The 12,063-nt window shown below is 46.8% G+C and overlaps 1 protein-coding gene across 1 annotated transcript in view; it reads left to right on the plus strand.

Moving 5' to 3' along the window:
* Positions 1 to 12,063, plus strand: part of LOC147890459 (uncharacterized) — a 217,565-nt gene that overhangs the window by 88,476 nt on the left and 117,026 nt on the right. Inside the window, exons 8-10 of the mRNA XM_087390295.1 lie at positions 435 to 530; positions 711 to 784; positions 910 to 951. Of these exons, the coding sequence (XP_087246421.1) occupies positions 435 to 530; positions 711 to 784; positions 910 to 951 (212 nt within the window). The remainder of the gene's footprint in view (positions 1 to 434; positions 531 to 710; positions 785 to 909; positions 952 to 12,063) is intronic.

Raw genomic sequence — 12,063 nt, forward strand, 5'->3', positions numbered from 1 at the left:
TAACACCCTCAAACTTAATCTTAACCAATAAATTGGCTTCAATGTTATCGGTCCCAAAATCTTAACTTAATCCTTACCACCCTTAAACTATCGAGGGCCTAACTAACAATGCTGTAAGGATACAGTCCCCAATCTCCCTCCCAAAAAATGAACTCTACACTAGGCATATGGATGATTTGCAAACATGAAGGATGTTTACTAGAAAATGATGTTTCATGCTCTAGCTTCTAACTTTGTGAATTATTGATGACTTCTTTTCTTGAAATACCGGAAGAGGTGTGATTTTTTATTCTTCAGGTGGTCTCTCTATGTTCCAAGTGGATTTCAACCATTTGTTGGTAATAAAATAGATACAGTGTGTTTTTATATCTTTAAATTTATTTCTTCAGATATTCTCTTCAACCCTCTCGTACTTCTACTGAAATTTGATACAGTCTGAGATCGTACAACTCTTTAAATCCATGGGACAAGAATTCGAGCAGATATGTGTGGCAGCTGACCAACTAAGGTCGTGTGTTAATGGTAACAAGGTAAGCTACAAATTTCTTTGTAAGAATTCCGTAAAGCTGCATTGATATAGCATTGATTGTTCTCTAAATAATGAAAACATCATATTCTTTATGGTCCGATCTCTTTTATTGTATATGGCAATGTGAGCCATTGTTACACCCTGAGTGGTGATCAAATGCTCATATCCTTCTTTGTTACAGGTGACATATGTTATAAATCGGAACATCAATTATACCAACGTTTGTAGTTACAAATGCCAGTTCTGTGCTTTCAGGTTAGGTGTTCTAAAACAGCTGCCTAAGCGATATTTTCACACACTCCAAAAAGTTGTGTGTTTTTGGTTACAAGTAATTTTCAGCTTATCAGTATAATATTAATTTTTGTGCAACCTTCTTGCAGCAAAGGGAAGTCCAATAAATCATTGCGGGGAAAGTCCTACAAGTTTGTTCACTTCCACCGTTTTGCAACTTGCTTCAAATTGCTTCTTGTGTTGTCCTTCTTTGTGGTCCTTGTCATGTGCTTATCTGTGAGCATTTGTTTGTTTTGGATGAATTCATGCAAGTTGGAATCTGTTAAAAGTTGAGGTGGTATGTGGCTTCTCGTTCCATCTTTGATCCTCATAGTATCAAGCAGGTCTGTAGGTTAGTAAGAATTGTCGTTCAGCGGCGGTGAAATCCGAGATAGGAGGGTGCAATAGTATCTAGGGCCTGGAATTTTAAAGCAACTGGCATTTGAGTTCACACGTAAGACTCACAATTTCATTATACCTTGCTGGAAGACTGGTGAGGAGGATGGCTTTGGCATCATCATCATCAACTCATACCCGAAAAGCCTAAAGTTGCTTGACAACTGATTGCATGCGTTTAAGTGAGTCGCTGGGCTATCACCTTCACCCATCTGAAGAGCAAAGAGCTCTTGCTTGAGCATCACCTTTGAATTCCTGACCTTCGAGCCAAACATAGTCTCCAACATACTCGAGTTCTGCGCAGCCATCTTTGAGATGTCAGTATGATGGAAAAAATTCCACTCCAAGTGCTCGACCTAAAAGTCCCAGAGTTTTTTCGTTCTTCGGATCCCATGCTTGCATTTTTTCTAGATCTCTGCTACTAGCATACACGAGGAAAGCTGCCTACAATATAGGTGGCACAATTATACACTCAGCCCTCCACTTGCCTTTGCTCTTCAAACATTTGTTGCTCTGTATAGAAGTTTGGAGGTTCATACAACTTGCTTTTTTTTCAAACAAAGATAAATCAGTCATGTATTGCTTGCTAAGGCAAGCATACTCGAAGAAAAACACATATAGTTCTTGGGAGATCGTTTTCAGTTCATCTTGGAGTACTTTTTGGAGGCATTTTGCAGCCCATTTGCCTGGTTTTGGTTTGGTAAACTTTCAATTTTGTTAATGCTTGCATTGGGAGTTCTTTCCCCTCTCCATTTCTTGCACTTGTTGGCCCTCGTGCCACTGGGGTATGCCTTTGCAAGTATAATCAAGCATTCAGCTGGGTTTATGCCTTGTTGAGCCAAATTTTGGCTGGTTTTTAAGGGGAAATTCTGAGATTGCAGCACATATCCTAGCATGCTCAAGCCTAGTTTAGGCTTTGGGCGTGATATATGTTACTTGAGCAGGGTGTTCATAGCGTGAACCTTGTTGATATTCTTTGCCTCTTTTGGTTTGCTTAGATGGCACAACAAATCTGAATTATGTCTTTCAATTGCTTGCCTCGGAAGATGGGTTGGATGGCACCAACTTTCCTCTTTGGAGTTTTGTGATTTGCGATCGGTTAGCTGCCAAGGGCATCTGGGATTATGTTACAGGTGATGAGGCCCGTCCTAGTGCTATAGCACCAGGCACTCCTCCACAGCAAAGGGGGGGGGTGGTGGTAGTGGTGTAGGTCTTGGGCAACAAAGACAGCAAGCTGCCCCAGTTGGGCAAGCATCTACTAGTATTACTCCTGAGCAAAGGAGGTGGAAGACATGTGATTGTCAAGCCTTGTTGAATATCAAAGATGTATTGTCCCTCATACCAGGTCCTCCCGGATTGCTAAAGGAATGGATCGTTGTAAATACCATGTCTATGAATGATAAATACCTTGGTATGGGGTGAGAGTTATTTGTGTATGGGATATTATGGGGTTTTTAGAAAATAGGAAGAGTGACTCATATAAAGAGGTGGGCTCATGTCCATGTGTTCTAATAATATAAGAGAGATCACATGCCAAGCGTGTGGAAGGCATGTGGAGGAGTGTGGAGTCAACAGGAATCCTTCTAGAATCCTATGTGGAATAAGGAGGATGTGGACATATGGAAAAGAGAGGGTCTCTATGGGCTCCATGTGGGGAGACTCTTGGCTTTCTTAATATTTTAAGAGTCTTGAGCATCTTCTGATGGGACACATGGCAAGAGTAGCCAAAAAGGACATGGATGGGATTTGCGAGTAGCAACTCTTAAACATTCATGAGGTCATTCCAGACTCACAGCTTATTACGATCACTTTGAACTCCTTGCCGGAGTCGTATCTTTCTTTACATACGTCTCTCAATCTTTCAATGTGAGGGAATCAAAATCACCTCACTTTTCAAGAGTTGATAGCACCCTTGTTGCAAGATGAGTAAAGAAACCAGCAGTGAGTAGTCTGACTCGAAAGCAGAGAAGAAGACTCGAAAAGCCTCTCGAGGAGGAAAGGTTGCTCAAGGGACTTCCGGAGACGGATCGATTGGCAAAGCATTGAAAGGATTATGGCGCACGCACTGTCGTAATACGGGACATTCAGCAAATGAGTGCGCGCTCAACGAGAAATGGTGTGCGATATGCATGACCAACACCCACAACACAACGGGTTGCCACTATAAGGTTGCGGGCAACATGCAAGGGGTCAAACGCAGTGGCTAGCTTTTGGGGAGCAGGATTTGGGAGCATCCTACGTGCAAGAGGAGCATCCACAATCGATAGGCCAAAGCGGCGGTGGCCGCGGTCATCGCAGATGCGGTGGTGGCGGCGGGGGTTTTTTGTAAATCTGCCGAAAACATGTTTGTTCTGTTTGGGAGAAGAATACGGCTTCACTTTCTCGTAGTGGAGAGCATGTTTTTTCAGCAAAGGATAAGGGCAAAAAGAAAGTCCAGCCAAGTCATGCCTCTAGCAATGGTTCTGGACATGCACATGTAGGTGGAAAGATAAAAAGAATGCCTCAAAGCCTTTCAAGATAAGCAAGTGCCATTATTAAAAAAAATCATGGTCATCACATGAGTGAATGCCCCAAGAGGCTTGCAAAAGAGAGGAAGAAAGAGTCCACAATAACAGTTTCAGGTTCAGCTCAACATGCAGGTTCCAATGATACTTCTGCTCATTTTGTTGAGCATGGTTGGGCCTTGTTTACTTGCATCTATGATGCTTCTTGGGAGTCACACATTTATAGAGTGAATGAGACGGCTGAGACATGATACTTTGATAGCTGCGCTTCCCACCATATCACCTGACATAAATCATTCTTTGATAAGCACCGGTTGGCCAGTTGTTTTCTTGTGCCAACATTTCTTCTTATCCAATTAAAGGGATTGGAGAACTTTCACTCATAGCTGTGGATGGTTCGGATCTTTGCATCTAGTATGTTTTTTATGTCTGGGATTAAGAAGAATTTACTTTCTGTCTCTTCTTTCTCTCTCAGAGGTTACCAGATTATCTTTGAGAATGACAAATGTACGGTCCGTGACAGATGGTGCAGGTCGTGGGCAACAAGAACAGCAAGTTGTCCCAATTGAGCAAGGACCTACAGGTATTACTCCTGAGCAAAGGAGGTGGAAGACACGTAATGCCGAAGCCTTATCTTTGATTTCAGTGAATACCAAAGATTTATTGTCCCTTATATCAGGTCCGTCAATGCAGGTCCGTCAATGCTGCTAAAGATGCTTTACATATATATATATATATATTTTCATAAAAGAGACTTCTATTAAGTAAGAAAGAAACCCGCTAGAGCAAGCTCTGTGCAGAAATACACCATGCTAAGCATGTAATAAAAAACACCTCAGGGGAATGAGGTAGAAAGAAACCAAGGCTGAGGCTGAAAATGCCATCTCAACCCTGTAGAAGTCTCAGCAAAGAAGGGAGAGTCTCTCCAATCTCTGAGAAAGGTAACTCTCCTGGAGGAGGCTCCTTGAGATGATCCCTGCATGGTTGCCCAAATGGCCATCAGAGTGTGTATCGTATCTGTCCAAGTACTGGCCAAGATATGAGAAGGGTGAACCAAAGAACCCTCCAAAGCCTCAGTGCATGTGGCTCTCCAAATGTGCCATGCTGCAATGCTAGCTAGGATCTCCCATGGAGAGTTGACCGAGGAGTGAGCAGCCCTGAAAAGAGTGGCCGGAACATCCTCTAGAGAGCACGACTCCACAAGGTGTCATCAGATGTGAAGAGCCCAAGAGAAATCAAGTCTCTCAAAAAATACCTGGGGCCCTGAAAGAGTAAGCCAAGCCACTGATCCCCAGGTCATATAGAAAGGTAGGCGAACAAAAGTGCTGAAAAATCTTGCAATCCCCTTCCATATGATTCTCGCCTGTCTGCAATCCCAAAGGCAGTGCTGTATTTTCTCCAAAGCAGAAAGGCAGCGAGGGCAAGAAGGGTCAGCTCCGAACCTAGATCTCCAATGGTTTACTGCTATCCCACCATGAATAGAAAGCCAAAAGAAGAGAGTGATTTTTCTATTCCGGTGGGATTTCCAGAGTCTCTGCCAAAAAATTTTCTGCAAGTCAGTAGGAATCTGAAAGTTCTCCCAATGATGAGCTCTGGTGGGCCTCCAACCCTTACAGCTGAGCTGGAATTTCCTGGCATTACTGACCGTGTAACGAAAGAAGGGGATGCCCTTCTCTCGGTGCCCTTCATCTATCCATTCCCATTCCCCAGGGCCCCACTACAAAAACTTAATTGGGACACCTCCATAGAGCCACAGCCTCCATGAGCCAAGGGTGAGGAGAAGCGGGTCAGGATCCAAGTACCACTGTGAAAGAGAGCCATGCTCCATGAAGCCCACTATCTTGACTGGCTGAAATCGTACCTCCAACAAGATATCGTCTGTGGATCTAGACCGCCTGCCCCCCGAAGAAACCTCAAAAACTAAGGCATCCTCATGTGTGTCAAGAAAAGCAATCACCTGTAAAGGAACTCCCAATCTGAAAAATGCCCCCATTCAGGTGGAGCAAGTAATAGGCATGTCATCTGTGTCCACCCACCAAGGGCAAGGCTGCATGAATCTGTTGGACTCTCCCTGCACTCCCTCTGAGATTAAGAACCATCTGGGCCTGTCGGTTTGCACGAAGCTTCCTGAAGGCTTTCCATGCTCCCACTGTAGATGCAGGGCCCCTCTCCCATCTTGGCCACTGCATGTAAGGAGAAGCTCCAAGTGGTCTGCCAAGCTCATCCAAAATCCTGTCATTCCGCATGATAGGCTGCCTTTCAATCTCTTCACGGGTGGATGGGGGAATCCTGCGAAGAGTACTCCTGAAGTCTTGGGGGAGGCATCCAAAAAAACAGCCGTGTCATCTGCCAACTCACTATCTAGGAGCTCTTCTTCCCGGCGGATAGGAAGCCTCAGCCCATAAATATCAGCTTGAGATCTAATGTAGATACTCATAGCTTCCGCCACAAACAGGAAAAGAAATGGGGCAAGAGGACATCCCTGGCGGACGGATCTGGAAATGTGAAACCTGTCCCCTCTTACCCTCCCAATGAGCAATTGGCTATGGGCTGATCCGTAGAGAGAGGATACTCCTCTAATCCATGCATTTGAAAAACCAAAGCGAGATAGAGTACCCTCTAAAAAATCCCAGTCTACTCTGTCGTTAGCTTTCTCAAAGTCCAAGAGTAGAATGGCCAACTTTGGCGGCTCTGCATGGCCCATTCAGAGGCCTCGCAAAATGAGAAAATATTATCAAAAATACTTCTGCCATGCACAAACCCTGTCTGCATGTCATGAATCAAATCTGGAAGAAAAACCTGTAGCCGTAGACTGATGGCTTTCGCCAGAATCTTGTAAAAAGTGCCCAATAGAGTGATGGGTCTCCATTGAGACACAAGATTCCTATTACCCCCCTTTGGGATGAGATGAATGAGACCATCTGTAAGTGAGTCCGGCATCTCACCAGAGTCCCACATGCCCTGCAGGGCTGATGTAATGTGATCACCAATCTGCTCCCAAAAAGTAATAAAAAAGGAGGGGGTAAGTCCATCTGAACCTGGGCACTTGCCCTTGTGAAGGGCAAGTAATGTAGTCTTGAATTCTTCAATGGCCTGTGTGCCTGGATCTGCAGTAAGAAGGGATGCAAAAAAATCTGAAGCTACACGCATGACAACATCAGGATCTGACTGTAACACCCCGTCTGAGTCAACAAGCTGCGAAACACTATCTCTACTATGTCTGGCCCCATGAGTAGAGAAAAAGTGTTTGTTGACCCTGCCACCCATCTGAATCCAAAAGGATTCCTGTGCATGAAAGGCATATTCTACTCTCTGATCCAACAATGTCTGCAAATGAGCCCTTGCTGCAGCAAGGCGCTCCTGAATCCAAGCATCTGTGGGCCTCTTCTGCTCTTCCCTCTGAAGGGACGCTAACTGCTGGCGTATACCGATCTCACATCTGAGAATCTCACGTCTCCTAGAATCAGCGACTATATGATAATAGTCACTAATTCCGGATAAGGGTGCAGCTACCTGAGATGGGTGGACAGCTCCACCCTGTATGTGAGAAACCCAAATCTGTAAAATATCCTCCGTGAGGCTCTCCTTTGCATTAAAAGCATCCGGAATCCTAACACTGGCAGAGCGTCCTCTTCGATGAGGCTCAAGAATCTGCAACACCACTCGAAAATGATCTGAGGTGGAAACCCCATTAGAAATGCATACAGATCCTCCTCTGTCAAGTGCCCAATCGTCTATATAAAATCTGTCAATCTGTGCATGAATGGGCATGTGTATTCTCCTGTTCGACCAAGAGTATAGGAGTGACTTTGGCATAATATGAAAGGCATCATCCAACCAAGTGTCCCTGCCACTGAACTGAAAGAGGAAGGCATCCCAGGCTGCCCTCTCCAAAGAATGAATTCCACCCTGTCTGCCTCCCTTTTTGTCTGAAGGCAACTCAATCATGTTGAAGTCGCCACCAATGATCCAAGAATTTGCTATGGGGGCCCAAGAGAGTAACTCCTTCCAAAAGGAGATCTGCTCCCCTCTGTTGTTGGGAGCATAAAGATTGAGAAGACCAATCTTACGCCCTCCAATCAAAATAATGATCCATTGAGCTCTAGAAGGGGAGATAATACCATGACCAGCAACCAAGGGGAGACTAGAAAGAGAGACCGAAATGCAAGTACCTCCCCTTGTGCCCATAGCAGGCCAGTAGAAGGTACGTCCTGAAAGCAGTTTGCCAGACTTAGAGCAATCATTGGCATCCAGCTTGTGTTCCTGGATAAAAAGGATATCAATAGCACCTCCAGTGACACTTGGATGAAGCTGGTTTCGGATCAGCTGCCTACGGCGACTGTGTGGAACTCCGCCTAGGCCCTGTATGTTTCAGCTGACTATCCTCATCGACAGGAGGATGCTGGATGGAAAGGCTTACCCGACCTAGTAGAGGAGACCAGCTTTCCCTTGGCCGAAACACTCCTGCTGAGGGCAGGAAACTCAATAGGTGAAAGGATCCCCACACCTGCTAAAAGGGAGGCCCTGTCAGAAGGAATCCCAATTACCGAGACCCCTAAGGTGGAGGGCACAAACTCCTCATCAGACCTGCACTCGTGGAAGATGGAGAAGGACCTGCCAAGCCTCTATCAGCAGAGCTGGAGCTGGGGGTTGAGGAGGCCTGTGGTTGGGGTGAAGAGGAATCAGGAGCCCTCATCTGCGCCTGCACTTTCTCGGTTGTCCTGACTGTGGCAGGAACAGTCTGCAGGGAAGAAGTACCTATAGCCCCCTCATGGTCAAAAACCAAGGGGTCAGAAACCAAAGTGACTGGGGCTGGTGGATCTAAAGGCCCCTCTTGATGTGGAACTGTAGTGTCTGGGGTTGCAGCCACATCCACCTCTGGAGTTTGGAAGGTGTCTGTTTGAACAGGATCAAAAGTCTCCTCCTGAGGTAAGGGAGCCACTCTGATAGCTCTCCATCGTGGTACTGGGTGTGCTGCAGGCATTGGGCGCCCTGCTGCCCCTGGTGGTCCTGGGGTGTGTGAAGCAGGGCGCCCTGTTGGTCTTGGAGTGCGTGGTACAGGGTGCTGGGGAGGTGCAGTCGTGGTAGTACGTGAAGGAGCCGCACCAGATGACCTCTTGGGTCTTTTTCTCTTCCTTGGGCAATCTCTAGCAAAGTGCCAAAGGGTCTTGCAAATCCTGCACTAGTCTTGTCTACCTGAAATCTCGACTCTCTGTGGAAAGAGAGAGCCGTCTGGACGCTGAAGCATAATGTGGTCATCTGAGATGTTAGGATCAGAGACAATGACCCTAACACGAGGCACCCCGTCTGCACTGACTGCCTCTGCCGAGGAAGAAGGCATGCTAGGAAGGGAAGGGATCTCAGTGACCACTCCGAATGTGGCTCCGATAGTGGCAAGCAGTTGATGGTAGACCTAAGGAAGACTAGGAAATCTAATGAACAGTGATGTGACCTACCTGTCCTCCTCGACCGGATCCAAGCCCAAGGTGTAGGGTAAAAGAAAGATCCTCCTCGAACCCAAAGCCAAGGGGTTAGCTTTGAGGACAAGGGCTGTGGACTCGTGGGAGTCGAAAACCACTTGGAAGAATCCATGTCCCAAAAGACGAATATCTCTGAGGTGTGGGGTGAGGTCTTCTGGTAACGCCGCCAACATCCAGTCTCTAGCCTGTGATTTGGAAGGGTGTGACCCAAAGATGCGGGCGAAAATTGATGTGGAGCCCTCTAATTCCACATTTTTTTTGAGCTGCTGCAACTCGTCTTCTGAAAAAATGACGGTTCTCGTGGCCGGTGGAGGTGGACGGAGATTGGCTGAATGGGGATCCATTCGCCAATCGATGTGAAAAGGCCGATTCAAACACTGAAAAAGCTCCGTCTGTGAAACTAGTGCCTAGGATGCCTTGAACGCGGGCACAGGAAGAAGGAGAAAGAGAGGGTAGGAGAGAGGGGAAGGGAAGGAGAGGATAGACTGAAGGGGGAGACGGAGGTAGGCTGAGGGGGAGGCGTGGGGAGCTGAGCTAGGAAGGAAGGGGTGGGGGAGGGAGAGGGAGGAGGTTTTTAAAAAAAATAAAAAAATAAACTCTTTTTTTTTTTGGGGGGGGGATATGAGGGAGGGAAAGGGAGGGCGGGGGCGAGGAAGGAGGGGGAGAGGAAAGGAGGGCGGGTTAGGAGGGAGGGAAAGGGAGGGCGGGGGAGAGGAAAGGAAGGGGGAGGGGGAGAGCAGCGGGGGGGGGAGAGGGAGGGCGAGGGAGGGGGCGGGGAAGGAGAAGGGGGCGGGGGGGCCGGCGGGGCAGAGGGAGGGCGGAGGAGAAGGGGGCAGCGGGGAGGGGGGCAGTGGGGGGGGGAGAGGGATGATGGGGGAGGGGGCGGGGGAGGAGAAGGGGGGCGGGGGGGCTGAAGGGTGGGGGAGAGGTAGGGCGGGGAGGGAGAGGTAGGGGCAGCAGGGAGGGAGAGGTAGGGGGCAGCGGGGGGGGGAGAGGGAGGGTAGGGAGGAGGAAGGGGAGAGGGAGGGTGAGGGAGGAGGGAGAGGGGGCTTGCGAGAGGGGAGGGAGAGGAGGAGCAGCGAAGGGGGGAGAGGGGGGGCAGCGAGGGAGAGGGAGAGGGAGAGGGAGAGGGGGCTGGCTGAGAGAGGGAGAGGGGGGGGCAGTAGCTCACGGGGAGGAGCAGCAGCTCATGTGTTCAGGTCAAGATTCGCTTTACATATTTTGGAAAATATCTAGCTCGTAATGAGGCGAGAGTCTCGTATTTGCGCATAGAGCTTGATAGGGTGCATATGGGTAAGGTGACTTTATCCATGAACATGTCACTAGGATTCAAGTTTTGTGAGAGCAACTCTTAAACATTGATGAGGTCATTCCTGACTCTCAGCTTATTACGATCACTTTGAACTCCTTGCCAGATTCTGTTCATACGTCTCTCCATCTTTTAATGTGAGGGAAACAAAATCGCCTCACTTTTCAAGAGTTGGTAGCACCCTTGTTGCAAGATGAGCAGATGCAAAAGGATATGGCTTCACATTCTCGTAATTGAGAGCATGCTTTTTCAACAAAGGATAAGGGCAAAAAGAAAGTTCAGCCAAGTCATGCCTCTAGTAGTGGTTCTAGACATGCACATGTAGGTGGGAAAGATTAAAAGGATGCCTCAAAGCCTTTCAAGAAAGGCAAGTGTCATTATTGGAAAAAATTCTGGTCATCACATCAGCGGATTGCCCAAAAGGCTTGCAAAAGAGAAGAAGAAAGACTTCGGTATGGCAATTTCCGGCTCAGACCAACATGCAGGTTCCAATGATACTTCTGCTCATTTTGTTGAGCATGATTGGGCCTTCTTTACTTGCAGCCATGATGTTTCTTGGGAGGCAGGCATTTTTAGCATGAGACGTCTGAGACATGGTACTTTGATAGTGGTCCGCTTTTGTGGCTTCTACCTCTGCCATGTAGGATGCAGAGTTATGGCATGCCAGGTTTGGGCTATAAGTTATGGCAGTCTTATTTATTGCAAAAGCTTTATATGGTTGATGCCTTGCCTCATTTGGAGACTTCTCCAAACAACATACCTGTAAATTACAGCTCGTCCATACTGATGTTCAGGACCCATGCACACTCCGTCTCTTGGAGCTGCTGACCATCCAAATCCTCAAGTTGATATGAGCCATTTTTGAATTTCTTCGTCACACAAAAAGGTCCATCCCATTTGGTCACAAATTTCTTCTTGAAGGTAGAATCTAGACTACTGTTGTATCTCAAAACTAGATCACCCTCCTTGATTTTCTTATCCCTGAACTTTCTGTTTGCTCTCTTCTAATTCTCCTCTTGAATTAAAGCATAATGTTCCACCGCCTTCTGTTTGTCTAGTTGTGCTTCGTGCAAATCCAATAACCGGTTCTGGAAAGTAGAATTTGAATCCTTGTTCATCTTCATTAACATCTGTAATGCAGGAATTTCTACTTCCAAGGGTAACAGAGCTTCTTTCCCATAAACAAGATGAAATGGTGAAAAATGGGTGCCTTCTTTTACTGCAACCCTGTAAGCCCATAAAGCCCAGTGCAAAGCAAGGTCCCACTCCTTCTCATGTGTTCTCATGATCTTTCCCATGATATTAGTATACTCACCATTAAATTTTTCATTCATCCCATTACACTAAGAATAATAGGGACCGGCATATCTATGTTTAATCTTCAGCTTACCACATAATAAATCTATCAGTTCACTCCTGAAACCTGGACCTCTATCAGAAAGCAACTCCAGTGGCACACTAAATCTACAGCAGATATCCTCATACACAAACTTGCATACAGATTTTGCATTGGCAGCCCGTACTGCTCGTGCTTCAGCCCATCTCGTCAAGTAATCCACAGCTGTCAGCACATAA

This window comes from Dipteris shenzhenensis, chromosome 19 (assembly GCF_047967505.1).
Source record: "Dipteris shenzhenensis isolate YYH24624 ecotype China chromosome 19, Dip_SZ_1.0, whole genome shotgun sequence".
In the NCBI taxonomy this organism is placed as follows: domain Eukaryota; kingdom Viridiplantae; phylum Streptophyta; class Polypodiopsida; order Gleicheniales; family Dipteridaceae; genus Dipteris; species Dipteris shenzhenensis.